Source organism: Falco cherrug, chromosome 8 (genome assembly GCF_023634085.1).
Source record: "Falco cherrug isolate bFalChe1 chromosome 8, bFalChe1.pri, whole genome shotgun sequence".
Classification (NCBI taxonomy): Eukaryota; Metazoa; Chordata; class Aves; order Falconiformes; family Falconidae; genus Falco; species Falco cherrug.
Window position 1 is genome coordinate 20,176,201 of NC_073704.1, and position 27,113 is coordinate 20,203,313.

General features: G+C 43.7%; 2 protein-coding genes across 13 annotated transcripts in view; both read right to left on the reverse strand.

Annotated features, from left to right (window-relative positions):
- MAP3K20 (mitogen-activated protein kinase kinase kinase 20) overlaps positions 1-7,261 on the reverse strand; it is a 94,160-nt gene extending 86,899 nt beyond the window's left edge. Inside the window, exons 1-3 of one of the 5 annotated variants that reach the window (XM_055717714.1) lie at positions 7,034-7,173; positions 6,165-6,384; positions 389-578 (exon numbers count right to left, since the gene is read on the reverse strand). In XM_055717714.1, coding sequence (XP_055573689.1) covers positions 389-547 — 159 coding nt within the window. In that variant the 5' untranslated portion in view covers positions 548-578; positions 6,165-6,384; positions 7,034-7,173. Of the gene's footprint in view, positions 1-388; positions 579-6,164; positions 6,385-7,028 lie in introns of those variants that run through there. The other 4 variants (XM_055717715.1, XM_055717716.1, XM_055717719.1 and 1 more) reach the window with 4 other exon arrangements.
- Positions 7,262-17,770: 10,509 nt separating this feature from the next.
- RAPGEF4 (Rap guanine nucleotide exchange factor 4) overlaps positions 17,771-27,113 on the reverse strand; it is a 157,277-nt gene continuing 147,934 nt past the window's right edge. For all 8 annotated transcript variants that reach the window (XM_055718755.1, XM_055718754.1, XM_055718753.1 and 5 more), the window contains 2 exons: positions 20,575-20,629; positions 17,771-19,039 (listed from right to left, as the gene is read on the reverse strand). In XM_055718755.1, the coding sequence (XP_055574730.1) occupies positions 18,912-19,039; positions 20,575-20,629 (183 nt within the window). In that variant the 3' untranslated portion in view covers positions 17,771-18,911. The remainder of the gene's footprint in view (positions 19,040-20,574; positions 20,630-27,113) is intronic.

Consider the following 27,113-nt stretch of genomic DNA (forward strand, 5'->3'; position numbering starts at 1 on the left):
ATGTAAACGGGAGAAAATGGAAGCAGGCAAAGACAGTGAACGCTACCTCTTCCTATCTAGCAACATGCCCAGCAGTATTAAAGAGAAATTACTAGCTCCACAGGTGCAGCTAGCTCTCCTCCTTAGGATCACAGCAGAGAGGAGCTACTAAACAAGAAAAGTGGGAGAGGGCAATAAACAGTATAATAATGCTTTAAATCAGCGGCATCCTCAGCTGAGGCTCCCTCAGTGTGCCTTTACTGTAACATCATCCAGTTATGGGGTTTTTGTAATTAAACAAACAAACAGCCCAAGGTAGTTTGCCTCCATTAGCTAGAGGACAGGAGACACCAGAAAATAATTTCTGTCCTTGTTTCCACAGCAAAGTGAATGAAAAGTACACTCTTACCTCTTTTTCTATTTTGAGCAGCTTCTTTACAGCCACCTCCTTGTCCTGAGAAATCCATCGGGCTCGGTAGACGCTCCCGAAACTCCCTCCACCGCAGTTCTCAAAAAACTGCAAGTCATCAAATCTAATTTGCACAAATGAAGCACTTGTAGACGACATCTCATAATGACAAAATATACCACAGCAAAACCTGTGAAGAGAAAAGCTTTCATTAATGCATATGCTCTGAGGACTTACGGACTTTCTCACTCATGCTCAAACACCCCAAAACCAGAACCTGTCACCACAAACACGCTATAGTATAATCCGTGGGGAACAGTAGGGAAAAGAGCCTGGGAACTCACACTCCAACAGGCTGCGCAAATGTTTGCATAATTTGCACAAGCTATTAGGAGCAGCTGGGAGACAGAAATGACTAAAAATACTCTTCAGAGCGATACTGACGTTTTCCGAACACCTTGGAAGCGGCTCTGTGAAAGGCAGGCGTGTCGCTGCCTTCCCCGACGCGAGCGAAGCGCACCGATGGCTGGGAAGCGTGCCCTCTGCTCCGAGCTTGCCTAGGAGCGCAGGCACGCCCTGGCATGCCAGCTCTCCTGCTGCGATGGCCACGCACACAGCGCGCGATGCCGGCCGGGCCGGCAGCCTTCCTGCAGGCGGGCAGCGGCAACCTGGCACGCACCACGCGTGCTGCCGGCGCTTGCGGCAAGGTAGGACTGCTCCGCGCGAGGATGTGGAAAAACCTGGCCATGGTAAATGTCTCTTCCCGAGTGACTCAGTTCTGTTCGCATGTTGTAACAAAGCACAAGTACACGGTAATTTATCTAGGTTACAGTATGTGAAATTCTGCAGCCTATGCCAAGACCGGTGTCAGCAGTTTCAAGAGATGATCCCATGTCTGCTGCCAGGGGAACAGAACGTCCTTCTTGGAGATTTCACAGCGATAAAAGCTTATGCCCATAGCGAATTCCAAGAAACGCTATCATCTAAATGCATGAATAATCACTAATTTTAGGCATCTTTTTTTAATGGTGTAAGATCAGGAAGCCTCAGGTCCTTAGTAGGACTGCAGGACACAGTATCCTCCAGAACCATCTGCATGCCTGCACCAGCTTAGACAAAGTAGTTTTCGTTACCAGCAAAAGTTACTATACTTGCTATTAACAAAAGCAAACTTACCAGCATAAAATGAAAGAGACAGGTTTGAATAAAACAAGCCCCACCTCAAAAAAAAAAAAAAAAAAGAGAGAGAGATAAGAGATTTTTGGGTTACTGGTGAAAATTACACCTCCAAAATTACACTCTAACAACAGTACCAGAACATACGGTGTCCTCTGGGAGCCTCCAGCCCTTAGGGCTTTTTGAGATGGAGCCCGCACATTACACGTCCAGGGCTGGGAAATGCACCTGTAATACACCGAGCACTGACAACTGCCAAAACGCCTTTATCCCAGTCCCTTCTGTAACAAACACAAAGACACAATTTCGCCCCGAGCTCTCCTGACTGTGCAGCTAATCTGATTAACATTTTGAGATATCATTTGACCAGAAATGTCTGGCACTGTTTGGTTGCAGCTATTCTCCAAATGAGAGATGAAGACACCAACATTTTTCTACATATTGCATAAGGGATATTGCACAGAGCCTTTGCTGAAACTGCCTGCTTCGTTTTACATCTCCTCACCACCCGTAACTGCAAACGCAAGCACTGACAAGACCGTGACAACCTATGTTTACAGAAGGCATTGCGTTTAGGAGGGGGCAGGCTTCAAGCACACCTTTCAGCAACAGCCAGCCTACAAAGCTCTCTGTGAGTGAACAAGAACGCTCTTTCTCCAGCTCCGTGAGTCACGAGCAGGGGTTACCCATGGGACACGAAATAAAGTCCATCCTTCCAGTGGCCTGCCAGTTCCTTCCCTGATACAAGTGCCTGAACTCTTCTGCTGACCTTTTGCTCTTGTTTCAACCTTGTCACTGTTGTGTGATTTCCTGCCATCCCAGAGACATCTTTTGCACCCTCTTGCACACATTTTATTTAGAGAAAGCTCAAGGGAAAGGAAATCAGTCACTCCTGCAAATCAGGAGGGTGGCAAAGCTAGTTCTAACTTTTTGCTCTTTGCCAGGTCTGCTTCAGAAACAAAAGCTCATTTGCCGCCTCTGCTCCGGCAGCTGCTCCAAATTAATGCTGTGTACACAGTGTCTCAAGCATAGGTGACACTTTATAGACAAATAAAACAGGTCAGCTTCCCAGCCCAGAGACCTCACAATTTAAGGCCACAGCCCTGCACATGTTTATGCATATGGGTAATTATGCTTCAGTGCAGTCTCCTTACTGACAACAGAATTATTCAGAAAAGTAATGCTACTCACAGGCAAAAGCGTATGGACTGACTGGACCATAAATTTGACAGGAAAGTGTGAACAGCTGATAGCAGATGGCTGTGTTTGGGATGGCAGAAGGAACATAAAACTAAAGAAAAACAGGTCACAGGAAACAAACATTTCTAGCCTTCCTATCTAAATTCAACATTCTGAAGAACTGTCAAATTATTTGAAATTATTGCTCATCCAGAAGAACCAAATAATCTGTATAAACAAGTAAATTATTTGACTTCTGAAAGTTACGCTAAGATAGAACATGTTATTCCAAGGTTTCACAGAAAACAGACCTCAAGATGGTATAACATGCACACCAGACACTTGATAAATACCAGTGAGTACTTTTCTGATGGGTACGCCTTGCTGCTTAAAACTTTACCTAAACATTTATGCAACCGCAACACAGTGCCCAGCACACAAGCATTTGCAGAAGCTACTGCTCATTCCTTCAACACCTTCCCCAATTTCAAATTTATCTACAGCAGTCAATCAGCTGCAGATGCTACGGGCACCAGCATACAATAAAGCAATATAATTTCAAGAATGATTCATTCATTTGTATCAGATTCTTCCAGATGCTTTTTTTCCAGAGAAGGTAGATTTGCATGGGACACTACTTAGAGACCTGGAATTAATGACAGCCTAAGTCAGGTATACAGTTTTCTCCTTCTAGATGAAGGCACAGACCTGTTTAAATATCACTCCACGTTTGCAGATGCAAGGTAGTTAATCCTCAATTAGACAGATCAATCTCATTGTTATGTTTGAGAAAACAACTGTTTAGAGTCACAACTGCATGCAACAAATCCACACACAGTTATTAACTTGTCATCCTCTTTTAAAAGATACTTAACAATCTGAGTTTATACCATTGGTTGAGAAAAAACCAAACAAATCAGGTATTTCATTGAACTCCACAGTCTTACACTTGCATCCAAAACAAGCACATCATTCCAACAGTGCAAGGCACCTCTTCATTTCTTACGCTTCTGCAGCCAGGAGAGCAGTCCTCTGCATCACGGTCTCCAGGCTGGGGCCAGGAGCATTACGACAATTCCCCCGCACGCAGGCAGACAGCACAACCAAGGTTTGGCATCAGCACCATCCTTCCCCACTAACACAGTTTCAAGTGTTTAACTGCTGTCATCATGTAGCAGCAGCGAACACCATGTCAACCGCAACTGACTTTGTCGCTTGTTGTCGATGAAATGAAACTGTCAGTTCAGAAACAGTGAATGACAGGTACTTCAAGAAATAACTCAATTGTTGGTTATTTCAATTATTCCTATGGGATCTTTTTTTTTTTTATTATTTGGTGACGACAACAACAACTTGCTCCTTTTTCTGTTTTATTTCTACTCATCAACATGAGCTTGTAATCTTGCAACAACATCCCCACCTTCTCCTGTGTCATTTTTTTCCTCATAGTAACTTACTTGAGCATGCTGTTAGAAGCTGTTGGTTTCACACTAAAAAGAAACAGATCTGAGCCACATTTGGCGGCATTTAATAGGCTTTGCATTATTAAGCATTAGTATTTAACATGTCAGGACTCTATTACGCAGAGTCACTTTGCAGAAAGCTATTGAGCTACAATAAGCTCAGTTCAGTACAGCAGTAAGCGCTTGGTGTAGGAAACAATCTGCCATCACTGGCTTGTTGCGATTAGAGCACTTTGTGGGTGTAACTTGCATGGGGGTCCCTTCCCAAGACCCTGCTGAGGTCCCACACCTCCTGTTCCCCCCTGATTCCCCCCTCCCAGGGTAAGAGAACCCCCAAGAACCCAAGCGGATGGCTTGCAAACCAACCCAGCAGCAGGCTGCCCCAACCTGCATCCTAGCACAGTAACACTGGAAGATCCAGACACATGCACTCGTACCTCCCAGCTTCCCACAAACCAGCCTGAACTGCAGGGGAAGTGCTGCCATGCCCAGCTCTCTGCTCTATTCCACGTACAAGCCAGAAGACCCCACTATCTGTCATTCAGCTACTGCTCCCGGAGCATAGAGAGCTTCCACTGAAGGGCTTACAAGTTAGAGACAGGAGGCTGGAAAGAATTCAGCACAAATTGCACAGTAACTACAACTCTTATTTTGCTCAGTGTATGGCTGCTGAACTGAAAATTGCATCCCTCATCTTACACGTGCACCTGATGCTCCTTAAATATCTGATTACTTCAGGAAAACCCTTTGTGATTTACTAAAGGAAACAACCACACAACTCACTGCCCTCACTTCACTGTCTGGTTCCACGAAGCAGGATTCAGCGCTTCTTTCCGGAAGGCATGCTGCCAACATATTGCCAATAAAGTAGTAGCACACTACACTTGTGCTATCTTAAAATACACAGCAGAATGTGCCAAGTTTCCTTATTTGGGAAAACAGCCCATTTGCTTTCAGGATCTTTGACCATCCATTTTTAGACCCAAATCATCCTTTCTATCCAACCAATGGCCTACAGTCCTCGAGCATATCAACCTGGATTTCTGCAGCAGCGTATTTATTTAGCCCTTTTTTTCAAAGCAGGAAAAAAAAAGCCACCCCCTTCCCCAAAAGCCCCAACCCCCCAGTCAAATGCCAAAACATGGCCAACCACTGCCTTGTCTAAACAGAAAACAGAAAAGGAGTTACAGCGATAGTGAGCCACCAGGGACACTGCAGAAGGAAGTATTTATAAATAAAAGACCCTTTTATCATATCATGAACTGCTGACGGATAAGATGCAAACAAACCCCAAGCACAACTCCAAATTAAATATATCTTAATCTTCTGATCTCTCTGTAAGTTAAAACAAAGTCAACAACCCCTACAATTCCTAAACTTTCTTAATCAGACCAAGCAGCAGCCCTGCAGACAGTGAGACTGGACGCATGGCTCTGCCTACCTTAGTTACAGGAGCAACAACATTTGAGCCTGTCCTTTGTCAGAACCTAAGAATTCGGCATAACTTCCATTAATAACATTTCTAATTTTATTTGAATTTATATAACCATCAGTGCTACAGAAAGAGAGTTCAACTCAGCCTAAACAGTTTGAGTGCTTCAGGAAAAGAACTATTTTCGACCCAAGCTATGTCAATAGCACAGACTGAAGGGTTTAATGGCTTCACTTTAAATAGAAAACATTTTATCTCGGAGAAACTTTAAACTGCTCACTTAGCTGACATTAAAGCTTGTCAGCGATGCCTGCCAGGAGCATGCACGCAACAACGCACCTGAAGGACAAGGCACCCGAACCTGCACCCCAGCCCACTGGGTCGCAGGGTCCTTGCATGGGCGCGACTGCTGGGTCCCGGTCCTTGGTTTGGTGGCCCTTCTGTGCCAGGCCATGATTCACACAACGCCACCGGTACGCAAAGCACAGTGTGGGCAGATAGGACAAGAAGGCTCGTGAGAACTTACAATTTCAGGGCAAAGTCCTGAAAACATCTAACCGCATGCCTCCTGCGGAAAGCTATGATGTTTTCAGGCAGCGACCCAGTTAATCCAGTGCTTTCAAATTATTTCTGCTTCTGGAATTTCGAAAAAGTAATGATCCATGGCTTTCGCGATGGCTCTGTCTAAGCCTCACAGCAAAGCATGCCGGTTAGAGGGGGAACGGATGGCTCGCACCACACACGTGCTAAAAAAAAAAAAAAAAGGCAAAAAAAAGGCATACTGGTGGGAAAGGGGCGAACTCCGGGGGCGGGGGGAAGGAAAAAACGGAAGGGAAGGGCAGTGGCACCTCACAGCCTGACCCGCGGGATTTAACGCCCGGATCACCAGAAGGCAGCAGGTGCGGGTGAAGTGACCGTGTGCCGAGCCCCGTCTGCGGGCGGGGGGAGTCCAGCGGCCCCGCGCCCGTGTCCCGCCGCCAGCCCCGTCCCGGCGGGCGGCCCCGCGCAGCCGCCGCTCCCCGCGCTCCCCACGGCGGGCACCGGCACCACCGCGCCCGGCCCTGCCCGGCCCCCGGCGGCGCCCGGGACCCCCGCCCCGCCGCACGGCCCGGCCACGCGTGGGCGCCGCTGCCTGCCGGCGGGGGACGGCGCTGGCGGCTGCGCCCCGGGGCGACGCAAGGTCAGGCGGGGCTCGGGCCGGCCGGGTGCCCCCCCGCCAGGGCTCTGCCAAGTTGCTTCGGCGGGTGGAAACGTCGAGCCCGGCGGGGACACCCACGGCCCGGCCCAGTCCGACCCCGCGGCCCGGCCGACCCCCCCGCCCAGCGCAGCGCGCACCCACCGCGCAGCCGCTGGCCCCCTCCCGGGCGCGCCGGGGGGGCGCCTCACCCACCTCACCTTCCCCGAGGGACTCCGGGCTGGCGGGACCCGAGCGGCGCCGATGCCGGGGCCGCCGAAGGAGGCTGGAACCGGCGCGACCGCGTCTCCCGCTCCGTCCCCCGCGCTTCCGGTTGGTGCCGGGGTGCCGCCGCCGCCCCCGCGCCGCCTCGCAGCGGCGCCACCCCGCGCTCTGCGCCGAGCCCCGCGGGGGAGGCGAGGCCGCGCCTGGGGGTGCCGCCCCGCCTGTAGGGGGCGAGGCGCGGGGCCGGCGGGCGGCGTGCGGGGCGGCGTGCGGGGCGGCGTGCGGGGCGGCGTGCGGGGCGGCGTGCGGGGCGGCGTGCGGGGCGGCGTGCGGGGCGGCGTGCGGGGCGGCGTGCGGGGCGGCGTGCGGGGCGGCGAGGCTGGGGCGGCCCCGGGCGGCGCCTCCGGCCGCGGAGGGCGGCGTGCCCACCCCTCGGCCCCGCCGCACTGGCGAGCGGGGAGCGCCTGGCCCCGCACAGCCCGGGCCCCGGCCGCAGCGGCAGCCGCCGTGAGGCGAGCGGGCTGGAGCGCGGGCTGCAAGGGTGGCCTGGGTTGCCCGGGGCGGGCCGGGGTGCCTGCGCCGTGGCTGCCCGCGCCGAGGTCAGGGAGAGCCGCCTGGGCCCAGCCGGGCCTGCCCGCTCGATGCTTTCCCCTCACAACGCCGTGGCCGCGGCCCTGGAGGCGCGGGTGCCGTCCTTCCAGGGGTGCTGCCCCAGTGACAGGCAGCTTAGCAAAATGTAGCTGAAAGTATTACCAAGGTGACCAGATGATGGTGATTTCAAAATCTGCTGCTTTACCTTTGTGCCCCCAGAGCCGGGATGGTGTTCCCCCATCAGCAGCAGCATCTTCTCCGTGCTGGGGGTAGCCTGGGGCCGACGGGCTGCTGTGGGCGCAGGTCAGGGGCTCTGGAGGTCCCCGGGAGTGGGGAGGGAGCAGGTCCCGCTGCCGGAGCCAGGCCTCCGGCCTGCCCTTCTCCATCCGCTGGGTCATGGCGCTCATGAGGCCCCCGTGCCCTCGGGATGGTCGCCACAGGTCAGGAAGGAAACACAGTCAGCCCACCTCCACGCAGGGAAGCCACACGGAGCCTTCCTTACCCAAACGTTTTAATGCCATGGAGGTGCCCTGCTGTTGCGAAAAACATTCTGCAAATTGAAGATAAGCTGTCACGCTTGAGGAAAGTGGCTCAAAAGACTTGGGGGGGCAAACAATTTTTCTGCTGAGGCAAATGCATCACAGGACTGTGACAGTACACTTTTTGTATCAGCGTCATGCGAGTCAGCAGCGCCCATTGCCACTTCGCACCACACTGGCCAGCTGACGTAGTGTCCGCACTTGCCAGCTGACGTAGTGTCCGTATACTGCAGGTTTACCTGCACCGGAGGATCGCAGCCCCTCATGATCTCTCATACTTGACTGTTGTTACACGTATGTGTAGATCTGCCGTATAAAAATCAGCTGTGTAGCACAATGAATCACAAAAAGGAGTGCAGCATCGCAATGAATCATATACGTTAATTGTACATCACAAAGATGTAGTACGGTATCGAGGTGAATCATGGAAGAACACTTTACCGATGAATCAAATACAATAATTTCATGAACATCAGAGGCTCTTCCCCAAGGTGTGTTATTTTGGCATGAGGGAACATAAAAAAACAGTTGGATTAAACCAGTGGAGCACAAGTATACATTTATAGGCATAAAGTGAGATATATTATTTCACTGAGCCATAATAACTAACCTGAATAAAGTTCAGCGAGATCTTAGGCACTCAGAGTAATAAGTACATGAAGATGCTAAGAAAGTCAAAAAGCAGGTGCTGGTGGCTCCTTTTCACCCACGGGACAGGCTCAGCATTGCCAGGATAAGCAGTGAAGGAGGCCGGCATGCTCTGGCTTCCCCTTCATAGGGCACTTTCAGGCACGTTCTGTGTGATCTGAAAGCGCTCGTGCTTTATTGTGAACAGATCTTCTGGTGAACCTGGAGAAGTCTCCACACAAGGTCAATCAAAGGTGCCACATTTTAGAGGAAATAACAAATATCAAATGCAAATCACATGAAACTCATGCTCTGGAGGGGGAGAGGTACCACATACTTAGTCTCTTAAATGCTGTAACTTGTTTATCCTTCCTGTCTGAGGCAATTGCCAGTTGGTCAAATTATTTTAAAATCTATTTACATGTTAAATCTCTTGATTCATAGGCATTTTCAGAGAGCAGAACACTTGCGTTCTGAGGTCTCTTGCCTAGGGGACTTTGTGCAGGCATTTTGTCTATGGCTGTGTATCTGCAGAGCTGGGATTTATCATGTCTGACTTTAGGCCCTGGTTGCAGAAAGAAAGAAACTATTCCAGTAGTGCATGAGAAATGAGGGGGTGGTTAATATTTCCTACTCCAAGACTAGGAGTGCCGAGTCTGCATCAGACACTGTGTTAACATGCTGCTGTTTAAAACGTGTAACTTCATTTATTGTATTAGAGGACAAGAGAGCAAAAGCAGCCTGCTCAAGGACCATCCAAACCCAGTGGTACACTATCCTGAAGCTGGAATTACTACAAGGTTTTAAGTGTGAATTCTGGGGCTTGTATTCTTTCTGCCCTCTGGCTAGTGAGTCTTTAGATCCTTTCAAGTTTTTTTCCATTATGAAAACTAAAAAATTAGCTAGAAAACGTCAGAAATCAGAGTAATGGCAGTTTCTTGCTTGGCCATAATACCATATAAACCCATGAGCCAACACATGGCAGTATGGTTTGCCCCTGTTTTTGAGGCAGCAGATTCAAACTGGGAAACTTGTAAATTAGCTCTGGAGAACTCAATCCTAATCTCAGGTTTCTTCAATTTATATGGAACAGGCAGAAAAAGAAAATATTTAAAAGCTAACAAAAGTTATTGTAAAGCCGCAGCCACTGGCAAAAGATAAAGGCAGCTCTAGTAACTTTTAACTCAGTTTTAGAGTTGAGAGGATTCATATGAATTGTCTCTACATCTTAATGCCACACTGGGTGTGCAGTGGTGTCTTACCACCTTTCAGCATGGAAAATATAGTTTCATGCGTACATCCAGGTCGTTTAAATCATCCTGCCTGCCGAAAGCAGCCGTCACACCCCTCCCCTGCCTGGCAGGCCCTGTTCTTGCTGCTGCGCTGCCCACCTTGCCTTCTGCCAGCACAGCTTTTGCACGGCTGTGCAGTGAACTGGGCTGCGGAGGCGAAGCTACTGCAGGGAAAAGCAATCAGTTTTCACCCAGATCTGAATTCAGGTCATCGGGTGATTGCACAAAGACTCGTGCCGGCACAAAGGCAGGAGAGGCGCAGGGGCTGATATGAGCAGCTGAGAGGGGACAGAGCCTGGAAGTGCTTTTTTAGCAGTAGCGATGGTTTATGCCAGCTTAAACTATGTGAAACTCTAGACACAGATAATTTGAAGGTGGACACCTGCTCCGTATTTTTCAGTTCTCCTTCAAGACTGGCTCAGAGTTCAGCTCAGGCTTAGTACTGAGGTTCTTTGAAGCAGTTCTGCTTCTCTGGCTGCTGTGGCTTGCCTCCCTTTTTAGCTTAAAAAAATTGGCCAGAAAACATGGTGGCAGTCATGCCTGGGATGTACTAGGAACACACATTGCTATAGAAGCTGTAGCACTAGCATATGCACTAGTGTTTAGCTAGTCTGAGCAATACTAGGAGTGACAATATGGTAGCATTAATTTTATGCCATTTATACCATCAGGTTTGTGACCTGGAAGAGGTGGATGAGTGGCTCGCCTGAAAACCCTCTCTGCATCATTATTTTTGCTTGCACTGTCCAGACTGAAATTTGTGCAGGTATGTCCAGATATGCTGCCATCACAGACCTCTGCAGTTACACCCCAAAAGATAAAGAGCAGGGTTGGTTTCATGACTAAAAGAGAACTTGCATAGCACTGCTAGCCAAAATAAGCAGCATTTCATCTTTCTGAGAGATGACAAGTGGAAAATCTAAGGAATTGCGTTTGGATTTGGCTCAGAGGCTATCCTGCCTTTCTTGCTGTAAATGACAGGGTGAGCATGCACCCACAAATACCTACCTGATGCTTCGTGCAGCCCCCATGCCCGCACAGCTGGGGCTGTGATTCCTGTTTGTTTCAGCAGCCCAGCCTTTGGTGTGCTGTGGGTAGCAGCTCACTCTTGACTTTCACAGGGAATGAAGAAAGATAGAGCCCGTACTAACCATCGTACTTCTCTTAGACTCACACAAGGGGTATTTTTTTCTGCTGTTATTTTCTCATCTGTTTTTTGTGTTGGAGAGAAAAAAAAGGAATTTGTGAAAGTGCCTATATTTTATATTTAACAAAATTATAAATATATTATTAGAAAATACTAATCATTAATTATAAAGTTATTAAACAGAATTATTAAATACAGATTAGAATGATAAAATACAGGTATTCGTGTGGCAGAGGAGGCTTGTGTGCAATGGCTGTATTACATGTGGATCAAATACCTGCTTTGTGCATAATGGTTTTCAGAACTGGCAGGCTACAGCTTGTACGCTGTTTGTCTTTTGATCAGGCATGTGTGCAGTATAAAAGCACATATAACTTCTACAAAAATGTCAATATAATTAACAATGAGATAGCAATGGAATGGCAAAATATTAACAAGAAATACATTTCTTGATTGTTTTACAAGAATGGTTTTCTTATCTTTTTCTGGCACCACAGTTTTTAGCTGATCATTGTACTCAGCAGTAATCCACTCACTAGTACTCTGCTCGGTTACCATTTCATTACATACTTTTAATTATATATATAGCTCGTACTCCTTCTTATATTAAATTTTGTGGTCCAATAGACTTAATTTGTTGTTCTAATTTCAGCACATTTTTTCTCTAAAATGCAATATGGCTTAACACTGTTTTCTTTGTTTTAAAGCCATGCTGAATTTATTGTTGCCGTGCCCATTTGCGTTTTCTAATCCGCACTACTGCAAGCTTCACTGAAGCACCAGTCCCTTCTATTTCCCTCGTACTTTTTTTCCAATAGGTTGCTTGGTCCTAGGGAGTCTGGGGAAAGGCAGGCACAATTCTGTCTCTGAGGACTACCAAGGGAAGATGACAACACAGAACATTCAACAGCTGGTTTAAAGCATCGTATGCTGTTTTCTATATTAAAGCTAATTAGTGTCTAACATGTTAGTACATTTACCTTTGTTGGAAACTAAAGGCAGCCACTGGAATCATGACAACTTTGGCCACCATTGACAGGGAGTCGGTTTGAACAAGAAAGAAAATAATTGGCTCCTTTTAATGATGTATGGTAGTATTAGTAGCTTACACTTTTTGCTGCTTGTTTAATCCAGCGTACATTCATTAGAACCAAATCTGTCTATTGAAGATCACATCTTTTTCTCTTTGGATTTAGAGATGAAATAAGACTAAAAATGACCATAATATTAGACTGCCTCAGAAAAGCCCTTATTCTGGATAAATCTGTTTAGCTGTACATACTGTCTCAGTCCCTTTGCCTGTGTTTCCAAAAAAAGGTGAACACCCCCACCCCCCCTTCCACTCCCCCATGCGCTAGCACACTATTAACAACAGCTAGTTGCGACAGGAAGGAAAAAATAAAAATCTGTGCGAACCTCTAACTAGTTTCTGGCAACAGCGCTAACTGATCAGGAGCATCACAAAGGAGTTACATGCCAGACAACTGGAACAGGAGAAACATTAGGGCAGGAATTACAAATGGAAGGAAATGTTAGATTTCAAACAGACACTAGGCAGCAACCTGCCAGTACCGCAGCCCTCAAGGGTCAGTCCTACAGAGAATGAGGACATCTAAAGAAAACCCAAGGCAACACTGGCTCTCTGTTATCTGAGAACATCCACAATGCTGCCGACAGTACTCCTGTGCAGAAATAATGTACACCTGTGAAAAACCACAAAGAGTCGGCAAATACAGCTAGCAGATTCACTTGCTGGCTCGGACAGCATCTGAAGAAAGAACTATTTAAAAACACAAGAGGTGGTGTTATAATGAGGAAACCATGGAGAGCAGAAGGCTTATGATTATTGACAGAAGTTGATTAAGAAATGGATTATTGTCTGTTAGGGCGTTGGAGTATCTACTGTCACCTCCATCCTACCTATCTTTATGTAAATTTCCTTTAATTGAGGTATTCATTTACAATCATTATTTTCATTGGTAATGTGCTTTATTTGCATTTGAAAGCAAAATGAGAAAAAAAATTAAACACGACTGGCTGACCCCTGCCATGTGACAAAGGCTTTGCTTTTTGTCACTCTGACCCAAATGGATTAGGGCCAGGAAATAAAGGTCAGTCTTTTACCAGTACCCCTGTGTGTCACATTTTCATTACATGGAGTTTCCAAGAAAAATACTCCAATTTGCGTCAGTAATTATGCATTCTTTATGCATTTTCATGTAGTTTTCTGAGTTTATTTTGAATTCAGAAATTACCTTTGAGTGCCAAACCTATTAAAGACGAACCTTTTGTTGAAATATCCTTCAAGTTAGATGTAAGTGGTAGATGTTGTAGCTGTACGTGCTCTTTTTTTCCCTTTTAATTACAAGAATCTTCCTTTTTACAATAGTCCCCCCATCACTTGAGTCATAAACGGCCAAGACCATGGTTGGATTACTTTCCTTTGTGAATTTACAAGTTATTTCCTTAGTTCGGTGTTGTGTGAGAGCTGGATTTTACTGCTAAAGCAGTGCATGGGGCAGATGGCGTGTAGGTAAATGCATGGAGGATATACCCTGGATGCTCCCTAGCACACTGACCTGTCATCACAGTGAGAAGGTGGGGGTCAGGTTTTAGCCACCAGCCGTGTCGGGGAGCTCCCTGCCCTGCAGGAGTTGGTTTGGGGCAGCAGTGTCCATTCCCAAGAGAGGCGGGGAGGTGAGGGTCCCCTCCAGCCACTAAGGCCAACTGTGCCCTCACCCTAGCCGAGGGCCGGCCAGCCCCATGGCACTGCCCTGGGGAGATGTCTGAGAGTGGTGGGGGTTCCCTGGGTGCAGCTATGGCCCCCGAGGCAGGGCTGTGAAGATAGGCTGCTATAGAAGTTTCTGGTTTAGTAATTTTAATGATAACTTTTTAATCTCGTCATTATTTTCTTTGATTGCTAATACCTTGACCTCTGGTGACAGCTGCTGCTTGTGCCTGCTAAACTTTAATGCAGGCTACAGTAAAGAACATTATGATTATTTGAAAAGGCAGGGTGTAATGCATTTCAGATTAACAGTGAAAGAAAAGCTATTCAAGTTAGAGGTTCACTTTGCCATACCACTCTCTATGCTGCTTTCCTTATTATCAGTACAAAAAATGAAATGAGAATAGGACATCTTTTAATTTTCTTCCACTATTACCTCTTGATTTGCATTCAGAGCTCCCAGAAGAAATACCGCTGAATTCAGAAGTAGTCTATTTAAGCTGCGTGGTGTTTAAAAATTGCTGGAAGAGGTTAAGGTACAGTATATTATGCAGTTGACCTTACTAAGAAGCTATGTTAACAATTTAGACTTATAATTTTGTTAAAATATTTCTTTTTTTTTTTTTTTAAAAAAAAGCAAAATTCATTATCTCTTCTGGTACCCCTGCAGGTTAAACCTTTTGATTTCTCTCTAACTTATTTTGTAAGATTTCTAAATTGTATTTAAACTTCTTATACTTAAAAGGTTGTTTTGCTAGTGTCTCTTTGAAAAGAGGAATTTTTTTGTCTCTGTCTCTCCCTTTGTACCTGGTCTGCAGAGGCTGTGCACCTGCACAGCGTTTCCTTAGGAGGAAAAACCCCAAAACCTCCATCTGTGGAGTCCTGCAAATACATTTCAAGTCTTTTATCTGGCACTGTCAAGTCTTTGTGGTTGATTGGGTTTCAACAAGATGTCCAGGGAAAATATTTTTGATCCTGCATTCACCAGACAGTTGTATTCTCCTGGTATGTTTGATTTAGCCTCCCTGGATTTAACCTTTGTTCCCTGGCTCTGTCTAGCGATGGCCAGCATTAGGCTTGGTCTCTGAGAAAAGCAGCAAATTCTAACAAAGCAGCAATAGCAAAATGTGCCAGGCGAGAGGGGAGAGCTGTACCCTGTGACTCTTCAGGCTCTGTAGCCCTAAATAGAGGTGTCTGTGCCCTGTACTGCTGCTTGAGCAAAAAACCACATCAGCAGTGGAACCCTGTAACGCAGAAAGTGCCCAAGGTGTCACCATCCCTGCTCTGTGGGCCCAGGTAGCAGATGTTTATCATGGACACTGCCTCCCGGTCACCTATCATCTTAAAATTACAGCTATGACTCTGCCAGTAAATAAAACAGGGTCAGGGACTCTGGAGCCTGAGGCCAAGTAGCATGGACCAGCTAAATCGCACTGTACAACCTGTGAGCCTCAGACATACTCATGGGTTTGAACAGGTTTCTGTTTTTTCAGTCTGCAGTGTTGAAACAAGGAGGGAGCTGTGCCACAGTGTTTATGCTGTTCATGCAAGCAATGTGATGGAGGTGCAAAGCATCCTGGGTCCTGCTGGACGACTCTGGGGAGGGGACGGAGACAAGGCCAGACCTGCTGGAAATAGTCCCTGGCGCGTGCTCCCCCACAAATAACGGCTGGATGCTCTCATGCAGTGCTAGTTGGTGTGGGCCAAAATCAGGCCAAGTGCCACAAGTAAAGCAGCATGGACCCCGAGCGGTGCCCACCTGCTTTTGCTTGGCTGTGTTGGCACAGCATCTGAGCCCTGCCTTACAGACGGGCCCCGAGGGTCAGCGGGTAAGGGCTGGCTCTTCACTGCAGCAGGATCAAGTTGTGACTTGCAGCTGCAAGCACAGGGTGAAGGCAGCGTGGGCGCTCTGACATGTCAGTGTTTCCTGAGTGCCTATTCATTCTTCACACTTTTGCAACAGTTGCTTAGACTTCATGCAGCAATAATACATCGACAGCTGCCTTCCTGTTGTAGAGTCAACACAGGGAGCGAGAGAAGCCCACTATGGATCCCAGAGCCAGAAGGTAGTTTTATTAATTTAATCTCTAGGTATGTAGATAGCGATCAGCACCATAGCAACTGAGCCACTTGAATGAGTTAGATACAGAGATAGCAACACTTGTTATTTATACAGCACCCTTTATTGGAAAATTAAAAAATGCCAGGTACCAGTTTCATTGAGTAGGTAAACTGCATTTATTTGTTGATAAGGAGGTGCCGTAAAACCTCTCTTTGTATCACTGGGATGTATCTGCATGATAGAGACTGTTAGGCAAGAAGTAAGTAAAACAGTTAGAGGTTCTAAGGAATAAAAGAATAAACCAAGGGGATAAAAACATACTAAATGGATGAAGAATCGGTCTATGTGCAGAGCCAAGCTGAAACTTGGCAGCTTTATAAACCAGTTAATACAGAAATAAATGAAAGTCCAAACAATAGGAACAAATCTGGAACAAATAAAATCATGAACTCACAAATGTTATAAATTGATGGTAAAGATAAAAATGTCTTTTGAATTAATTGTGTCCCTGTAGTTTATTCTACTGCATACTTTGCTTCTGGGAAGATTCTGTATCTGAAAAGGCCATATGAAGTATATTCACAGAGAAGTACAAATGGAAATAAGGAATATTTCTCACTTGAAATAGCAAGACACAAATCTGTCTCTACGTTATTAGCTGGTTTTCCTCTGAATCATCTTGAACTTCTAGTCAGACAGCAAAGTTAAAATAAATTATTTCATCATGCTGCAGAATATTTCTTAACTGTGTAATTCTTTCCTTTCCAGAATGCAGGTACTGAGCAGATAGTGGTTCTGTGTGTCAGCATTTCCCTGGTGACTCTCAGCTTTTGCAGAATTTGTGTTTTGACTAAAAGGATGTAATTCTTTTATAGGTAAAAAAGGTAAAATATTTACGTGTATACTGACTCCACACAGTCCTGATCAGCGCCAAGAAAACTATACTCTGCGTCTGAGGCGAAATGTAGACTGTATTAATGAGGTCATTAATTATGACATAATAGTCGCAACTTCTAATTGTGGGCTTAATCATTTTTATGACGTCCAGCTTCGCAGAGCAGAGCTGGTGTGAATGCAATAGGAAAGACTTCTGCCATTTGAACGTCATCGTTCCCTTGGCACGTGCTTGGCCACCATCAGCGCTCGCCCAGCAGTAGTGCAGCCATCCCAAGGGTATTTGGGCTAGCACAAATAATCCTGGAGGGGAGAAACGTACAGGCCAGATTGCCTCTTCCTGCATGGCTGCAGGACCTGATAGACCTCCCTGAGGTGACCGAAGCCAGAGGCCTCTTGAGTGCCATATTAGCCAAGGCCTCGACTTGAGTTACCACCCTGAGATAAAATCCTGTCAAGACACAGCAACCTGTAGTGCTCACTTTAGTGACCGAGCAGGACAAATCAGTCAGAGCTAAAATTAAGAATACATCCCTTCTTCCTTTAAACCTTTCCAATTTAAATGTCTTTTTCTGTCTTTACATGGGGGGGTGGGAAGCCTCCTTAGAAACTTCTAAGCTAAGAAACCAGCTAATAAAACCATAGTGTTACATCACTGCAAGACAGCCATCCCCAGTGGCAGGGATGGATCTGACTGGCTTTACGTTGGTCACCCATATCACAGTGGATGTAGGCTAACTGCGGTTTCGAGGCCCAGCAAATGACAAGAGAAGTTTGCAGTATCAGCCAATTAATAGCATTGGTATTATGCAGGATTGAAGCTGAAAGTGCAAATAAGGCCAGTGACTAAACCTTTCCAGCAATTATATTTAATAAGGTACTGCATGTTATTTACAGAAAACATACATCACACAATTCCTACACATAAAATGCGCACAAAAGTATACAGACAAAAGCTGCACTCCCATAACATGCTAAACAAAATAAATAAAACTGAATTATTTTGGCACAATAGCTATTACATAAATAAATATTCTAGAACATAATGAATTAGAATTTATTTACAGTCTATTGAAAGTGCAAAACAATTGGCTGAAAATTAAGATATTTGTAAATGCTTAAGACCAGAAAATATGTGTTAACCAGCCACAATTAATTATAGCTGAAGTTTAAGGTTTTAATGTCCAGGAAATTACTCTCTTGAAATCTATTTGTGCATATTGTGCTCTTTTTGAACCAGTACTTTGCTACCTTTATGCTATTGATTTAAACAACCTTATTATCATAATGGAATTCTGTAAAAACCTGATTGGTAGTTTAAAAAAAGAAGTAAAATGTAAACACAGATTAATCTATATATCATTCAAAATATTTTCAGTCCTGTCAGTTGTCTGAAATGGCCATACTGCTTGCAGTAGTTGGCAGTATGATTAAGATTAGGAGATTTTCTTTGTATCTGTTATATTTCAAATGGAAATATTTCTAAGTCTTCTCTGAATGGAACTATACCTTGGACATCTCTTGGACCTACATTCTTTCATCTGATACTTACATGCATCTTCTATTGAGGTCAACAGTAGCTGGGCAAGCTAAACTGATAATCAGTTTTAGTCCTGACCTGGAGAATAAATCATAAAATACAGATTTTTAATTAGGGAGAAAAACTGCTTCCCTTAGAATTGTTAGAAGCTTTTTGTGCATTTTTCACTACCTATTCTATTTTATCTTTTGCCTTTTTTATCCATGTGAGAAATCATTTACTATACTTTAAGATGAATTAACAGTTCACAACACGGCCACCTGGTACAGCTACAGTGCATAAATTCTTCCTCAGCCAAAGTTCTCTGACAGGCTGGTACATTGTACGTTGCCTAAGACCATAGAATATGTTTTTGCTTGTTTTTGTAGTGGCAGTGCGGTAGCAGAGAAAGTGAAGTTCTTAACAAGTGACCTTGACAGGATAAAAGATCATTTCTCATCATTGCTTCAAATGTTTATGCTCGACGCGGTTCTAGTCGGTGAGACATCTGTGATAAAGTTCTCTGGTTGTCAATCACATTTAATTGCCGCACATAGCTCCGAACATCCTGATGGTTCTTATTAGTTAGGGCTACGTCGGGATCTGGTGAAAGAGAAATGATGTAGGATTGATACCCTTAAATGAACAAATGCCTGAACAGAATGCATAACTCTTCACAAGCTGTCACAGGAAACACCAGATACCGGTGAGTTAAAAAGAAAATATTTAGAAATTGCTCTCTTTGAAACCTTTCCTCTATATCTGATAGTCTTTCTGGTTACTACCCCCACAAATTAACTTTTTCTCTCAGATATCCTTGGCTACATTTACTCAACTTGATGGCCCTTGGTTACAGTTTTATACATCACCTTACCAGTCAATAGCTGTAAATTACATAGCTAACTAGTATGATTTAAAGCTGCCCATCTGCTTTTGAACCAGCAGCTTTCACACAGATTCAAAACTGTATTATTGATTTAAGCCTCCTTTCATGAAAAACTCCCATTTCTAGCTCAGTATTAAATATTTGTAATGCTGTAGTGCTTAATGGCGCCCCCACTCAAGCCTCAAAATTTACTACCCCTTTACTTAACATAACCGCATTGTATTTACTCCAACAACAATTAATGAAGTACCACCGAGGTAAAATCTGGATATTGCAGCCTCACAGTGAACGGCTGACAATTTGACGAAATGTGTGCTACGTAACTTAAACTTCTCTAAAACAAAGATAATGAAGCATCTATTTATAAATACACATACCCGCACACAGAAAGCACAGGACCTAGATCAGGTACATCTATATACTGACAATTTATATCATGTATAGTGAAAATCCACTTCCATTTCTAAACATGTGGAGGCCTCATTAGTGCTTAATACATTAAAATTAAAAGATCCGTAGCCAGAAAAACCTTGCTGGCAGAAGGGGGGAAAAAAAGCTCCCTTACATTGATATTCTAGAGTTAAGCTTTGATCCGGATAAAAATAAACTATTTTTAGAAAAATACATTGTTTTATATTAATTTTTCTGTTCTTTGAGAAAGAGGAAGGCCGCTGTGAGCAATATGAATGAAGCACTGAGGAAATGCCAGTGTGACTGGGACTGACGGTGTGCCTAGATGGGATGAGAACCACAGAGCAAGCCTGTTTGACCATACAGCTCTGTCATCTTACATGGCCTCAAGTAAGTTCTGGTAATGATACTGACAAACTGGTTTTAAGTTCACCACCTTATGCAGTTATGTCATTTATAAACGTCATGTTTCCGGACTGCTTTCCTATAAAAACAGGGTTTATCTAAGCAAGTATCTTGCATGTATCTGTGTGCTGCTGTCTGCTAGCCTTATTTCAACCACTTTTGAACCCAGAAGCTAATTTCAACTGATTCTAATCTGACAGATGTGTGGAGACCTCACTAATATTTAGCTCCTTCACATATTTAGAAAAAGAGATGGAGCAGAAGGCCCTTATTAGAGCTTCCTGAAGGATACTTCACCCTGTGAAACACGGGAGGATCCAAATATGGAAGAATCACTGGAAACCAGGCTTTCCAATTCTGGTACAGACAGAATTAGTTGTAATTACTATAGCTACTGATGATAATGCTGACTGTGCAGATGTTGTAATGCACTTACTGAAAGATTGGCTTCGGCAGAATTTCACCGTCCTGACAGTGTTGGCAATCATGCGCTGGAAAGAAAAGATGGGATGCAATCAGAGAACAAGCACTGTATTTCATCATCATTTAAACGAAGCACCTAACTGTGCCTGAGTGTGAAGACATATGCCAATAAAAGCAGTCATACGAATGAAAATATAATTTTAATGCTGGTACCCTCATATGTAGGGTGTGATTTACATTTACACAGGCTTTAAATGAGCATGAGTGTAATTTACATGCGCTCAGAGAACCCTTTCCCTTGCTTGGATGCTGTAAAATGTCTTAACTAAGAATGAAAATCAGCCCCTTCGATGTGCATTTCTTTGATAACATCTTCCCACATTAAAAAGTAAAAAGAATATAATGTAGAACACCTTGGAGTATATACTCATGTTAATTTTAAGACCATCAGTTCCTAACAGCAAGGCCATTTCTAGAACATATTCAGCAATTAAAAAGCCTTCACCTTTCACATGCGTTTGAGTTTAAAATACAGCCCTCCCTGAAAATGACAGTGTAAAATGAGCACGTGAGGGTGTATGTTCACTGATTCCCTCTAGAAGTATGCTCGATTTACAGGTGAGAAGGCCACCATTAGAACTGTGGTCCTGTAGGCAAGTTTCATCAAACAGACCTGTTAGTCAGTGTTAGCTTGCACAAGTCTGTCTAACTCAACTTGAAGGGTGGATTCACTTTTGGTGGACACTTCTACTGGCAATTCACAAAAAAAGAAGTCACTTCAGTCCTTCTTGGCTGTCGTTGCTCTTCAGTAAATAAGCCCTCATTTCACTCAGGTAAGAAAATATTAATACATTTTGTGCTGATAAATCAGATGCTATTTTACAATAGTTTTTAAGAACAGAAATGAAGGTAAGTCATAAAGCAAAACATTTCAGATCTAGTTCTAGACTACAAAATTTTAACTGGCTTGTATGATTAGTACCACACAGGTAGTATACCCACTAGTGCAGGAGCAAAACTTGTTGTTCTGCATAATATCAAATAAACTGAAACTTCAGCAATAAACCTGAATTCCTTAGCTAGATAGTTTGATTCAGTCACTGTTGATAACAACAACATTTGTTTCAGTTTATTTTGCTGAGTTTAAGAAAAAGCAGAGGAGGGAAATGCTATTCCTAATCAGAGTCTAATGTTTGTTCCAGCACTTTAACATGGTCCAACAATTACAACACAGCTACATCTTTCAACACAGCACACTCTCACCAGGCTGCTTCATATCTTCTTGAAATTTTGTGTGAGATTAACAAGATAGCCATAAGCCCTCACACAATGGAATGATGTATTTCTTACCAGTAAACAGTAAAACCTGGGGCATATGTTGCTCAGAATTCATACAGAATTATAATCTTACTTGAAAATGATGTTATGAATAAAATACCTTTGTGAAATCTGTCACACCAGAAGTGGGAAGCACCAGTGTAAAACATTCCTTACACACTTACTGAATAATCTTAGTTTAATGCACTGTCAAGCATGCAAAACTGGGTATGGCTGGTGGTCAGCATTAGAAACACTATTAATATATCATGTCCTAAATTTTTGTGGATTTCACATTGTATAATCAAATGAAATGTAGCTATTCTGAAACCGATCTAAAATATTTTCATTCTAAAACACAAGTTCCCAGAAGTTATAAGGAATTTGAGTCTATTTATATTGTTCCTAAATTGTATGTATTTACACGTAGAAAATAAGTCAATTTCAAGTAAGAGTAATTTTTATACTGTGTTAATTTTCATACCTCTGCAAGCCATTACTATGAGGCAGATTTTCTAAGGCACTTACTTTGCAGACACTCTCGTATGTGCTTAGCATTAAGCATGTGAATAAGCCCCATTGACTTCGACAGAACCTCTTAAATACTCAAAGATAAGTACACATTATTGTACTGACTTGAGACAGAACGCACTGCATTTCGCAGCGTTGGTTCTTCAAGTCTAATCCAATCAAATGAAAATCAAAACAACATGCACATGTAAACATGAATGTTTCATAGGTCTGTGGATTCAAATTAGGTTATGTTGTATGATGCTGCTATTTTGATCTATATAATTTCAAAAAGTACTCCCCTAAAATAACTACGTGAAGGAGACATAAAGTTGAACTGGACCAGCCAACATGATGAAGTTTCCAGAGCGTCTAACTTCAAGAGAAGCCTTGCTAAGGACACTTCATTTTTATGAAGATAGTTAATGTTGCTTGATGTGCTTTCTATATAGATTGTCAATACATGCCCTAATTTTTCATACTTGTAAAAGTTTAGGTTTTGAAGCCCCATTTCATAATGATCTTTGGAGCTATACTGTAGGCTCAGTGTTTGATTAGTTAAGTGAAAACTTAGATTTAGCCAAAAAAGTGTGTTCTGTGGAATTATTTTACTCTTTTCTTTATGTGGGGAATTTGTTTGGAAAAAAACACATAGCATTCAGAATAAGTACTGTAATGCTGTATTGTACTGGAAGATAAATCCTGTGTGTGGCAAAGGTTTTTTAAAAGTTTTCACTACTTCCAAATTTCTCATTATATGGGCTCTTCCAGGCAAGGAAAACTGAACTAGCAATGAACTTGTCTGACTTCTGGTTGAAGGCTGAACTGCCTGCATTCCTTCAGTTAGCTGAGAGGCTTTGTTTTAAGGAGTTACTTTGGCTGTTTCTGAGGATAATCTCATTCAATCTGTGCATTCAGAAGTATCCTGACAATGATAAAACAAAGGAATGAGGAAGCGAGTGTTCAGGCAGAATAAATTGAGAAACCGTGGCCAGAGGACAGCATTGCAACCCAATGGAGAGATTCTGGAGCATTATGTATCCTCGCAGAACTCCTTTCACAATTTGTTTTCCCAAGTGTTGTTGTACTGTCTAATATAAACTCAAAAGAGCTCCCTTTGGAAGGTGCAACTTGAACAGAAGAATAGCACATGAAACAGGAGTTAATTTATCTTCCTAAATATTGTAGATAAGTTGGATTGTCTTCTTTTGAGTCAAGAAAACCAGAAACATGTGCTGAGAAAATGTTCAGATGGAAGTTTAATTGCCAGCTTCTTACAATTTTTCTTCAAATAGAGGATTACCTCTAGTTAATGCCTGCAAAAATTAACCTGTTTGCTCACTGTGCTAAGACAGACCATTACCAAAAAGCCGTACAAACCTAAATCTGGATCTTTCTGAAACAGAACCAACTGCAAAATATAATGCAGTATAACGCTACTACCAGCATGCTATATGTACACAACAATACCCTTTCAAGTTTTACGCAGTCTGGAATAGTGGCAGCAGGCCAGCACATTATCTTCTAATCCATTCCGAACCCAGGTTTCTAAATGTTATAAATATTCATATATGCCATAAAAAACTACTAAGGGCTTTAGTCACACACTCTTTGCATAATCTTTATGTTCCAAAAATGAAAGAATGTTTGCCCTTTTTTTGCAGAAGGATCAGTGTGTGAATTCCCTTTTGTTCATCTCCACAAAACCCGAAAACCAATATGCACAGATTCTCTAATCCTCATTTCACACCTGAAGGGTGAAGATGCTCGACAAAAAGAAGCAGCGGTGGCCAGCATCATGGCACTGCCTTGTGCTGCCATGGCAGGTCAGCACTTTCAGAGCTCTTTCGGGACTTCTGCTCCCTCTACAGGTGCCACATCTGAGACATGCTGGGTAGTGCGACATGGAGATGGTGCCATGGAAAGTGATCTTTGTTCGGGCTGCCTGATGATTTGAGAAATGGTGCTGGTAAAGCTCCCAAATAATTGCATCTTCCCTCTGCCTATGTATACAAAATTCTGTACTGGCAGTCAGACTGCAGGATTATGCAGCTGAGGTTTGAAAAAAGCAGAATCAGTATGAAATCGGTATCAGTCAAGAGTATGAAATATTGCTAGTCCTTAAGGAGAGTCATGCTCAGTACTTTCCTCACTTTCTCTTCTTTCCTTGGCCAGACATAATTCTAGGAAAGGGCTTGAAATTATTTTTTCTCTAAATATATAGCTATAAAAGCAGTGTCACTTGAATGTTATATATTGCCATGTACCGTGCTGCAGGTTGTAGGTTGTCCTCTATTTGCTAAATCATACAGAGTTTCTAGGAACTAGTATTACTGACAGTTTTGGGGGCACTCCTTCACCTGAAAAGAGGGTCATTAATGGACCTAAAAGACCAATGTGTATTCTAGATCACAAACTAATTGTGTTTGCTGTCTGCTGCCATCTTTTTATCTTTCACCTACCTGCAGCTCTCAAAATGTCCTCAACCTGCCATACTACAATTACAGCATTTTAAAAACTTTACAAGCCTATTCATTCCTTGTTCCTCTATGACAAGTATGTCTTTAGTTTTTACATAGATGGGGTCTTCTAAAGCAACATAACTAACATCTACTGTCGACTCACTAGTGGAGAAAAGATGCAGGTAGTTTTTAACACACTAGGTCATGGAGTATATGCCAACCTAGAAGGTACATCTGAGCAACACCATGGTGGAAACGGCCTGTACCTTGTCTCCATCAGCTTCTTACTGTGAGATAAGTAAAGACCTTCAATGCCTTTCTAAAATCATGTCTTGTTTGGTATTGAAGACAAAGTCTTTTACTAAAGCCTCATATTACTAATACTAGTAATTTAGTTATTCTATTTACTTACTGACAAAAGTATAACAAACATGTTCCAGGCTGGATTTTAAGACCAAATGCTCATTTCTTCCACCACCCCGCCTTGCTTCATGCAATAAATGGCATAGTATAGAGCACAAGTACACTGCAAATACAAAGAGTATACCGAGTACACCTGTTTCTGACACCTTCAATATTGTATGCCCACATCTGGTACAAGCCAAATGGGTCTGCTTACAAACTGCCCTCTTTACACATAGCTGTGGCTCTACCACACATGGTATTCTCTTCCCTGGCTAGCTGCCCCTGCCCTCCCACTCCTCACAGCCTCCTCCAAATAAGAGGCATCCATAGTGATCAGGAGTGGGGAAGGGGAAGAAGGAGCAGACAGTTACAAAGGCAGCAGCAGGTAAAGCTCAGCAATACTCTGAAAATACCGATTTATAGGAAAGTACAGCAGGAAAAAATTGATTCAGTCCTTCTCCTTTTTAGCTTGACTTGCTAAAAAAGTCTAGGATAATATGGGTTAACACCATCTGTCTGTTTTTCCCTTCTTCTTGAGATAATTTTGTCAAATTTGAAAAAAGAACCCAGAGTTTTCAAACATAGGAAAGCTCCTACTAATTTTGTATGAAAATAGATGGCTGTGGACAAGAGAAAGATTGTGTAAGTGCCCTCTTCTCCTGTCTCCTTCAGAGAAAAGGCTCTAGTGCAAGTTCCTATGTTATGACAAAACCCTATTCACACAGAATTCCCCAGCCATGAAGAAACCACACATGCCCCAGCCACGAGGAAAGCTCTGAGCAGAGCTCGGGCAGCCATGAAACACAAACGTTTGGGAAACCAGGCCTCACTGTTTCTGGCACTGGGGGAACTCCTGGCTCAGACACTGTCTGACAGCTCCTGCTTGTTTTAAGATGCATCGCTTAATATAAATGATAACAGAAACATCAGAAAACATAAAAAAGATTTAAAAGGAGCTGTTTCAGCTGAAGAGATCCCACCAGATCAAACCTCTACTTTTGGCTGCCAGTTACAGGAATAAAGTTGTCAGCAGCACATCAGCTGTCGGGATCAGAGCTCTGTGGCGAGAATGCAGACATGATGCCAGAGGCTGTTCTCGGTTTCATCACTGTGCTTACATGAGAGTCAGAGGGACTCACCTCCTCTGGTGGCAAATGGCACCACCAGCGGCAACTACCCAGATATTTTTATTCATAAACTTCAGCACGCATCAAAGTTAGGCTGGATCAAGGGAAATCATTTTCCAAAGAACAAAGATGTTTTAGACAGCTCAGTAAGAGTGGCTCCCAGCAATATTCAGAGGTATCTCCATCTGCTTGTGACAGAACATCACGCAGCAGAACAAACAGGCAGAAACAACAGAAAAACCAGAAGTGGCGGAACATGATTCCTGTGAGGAACTATGGTTTCAGCTTTTCTCCTGAAAATGGCAGAATAATGTCATAGATTTACCTCAAGTTTATACTTAGGTAAAAGAGAGGTGAATTTATCTGAGAGTTATGTGGTTGGGTGGTCTTGTCTTCACTAGTTAATATCTGGCAATTATGTGTGGATGTGACAGTTGTAAGCTTAACGCAAGTAGGCAGTATCGACTGAGGTTTAACAGTAGGCTTTTCTTCTTTGCTTGACCCGATGACACATGCAAAAAGCTAAAACTGCCAGGTCCACATTAGGATTTGAATGAATTATGCGGGTGGAATCTGAATACATGTTGCTTTGAAGACCTACGGGTTGAAAGAAGCAGTAAAAACACTATAGAAGCACCCAGAATAGCTAGTGAAGAACATTAAACCCACAAAAGATAGACTTGTAGTAAGGCCTGGAAAAAAAGCAGAGGAAGTTTTGAGGTAGAGCACCA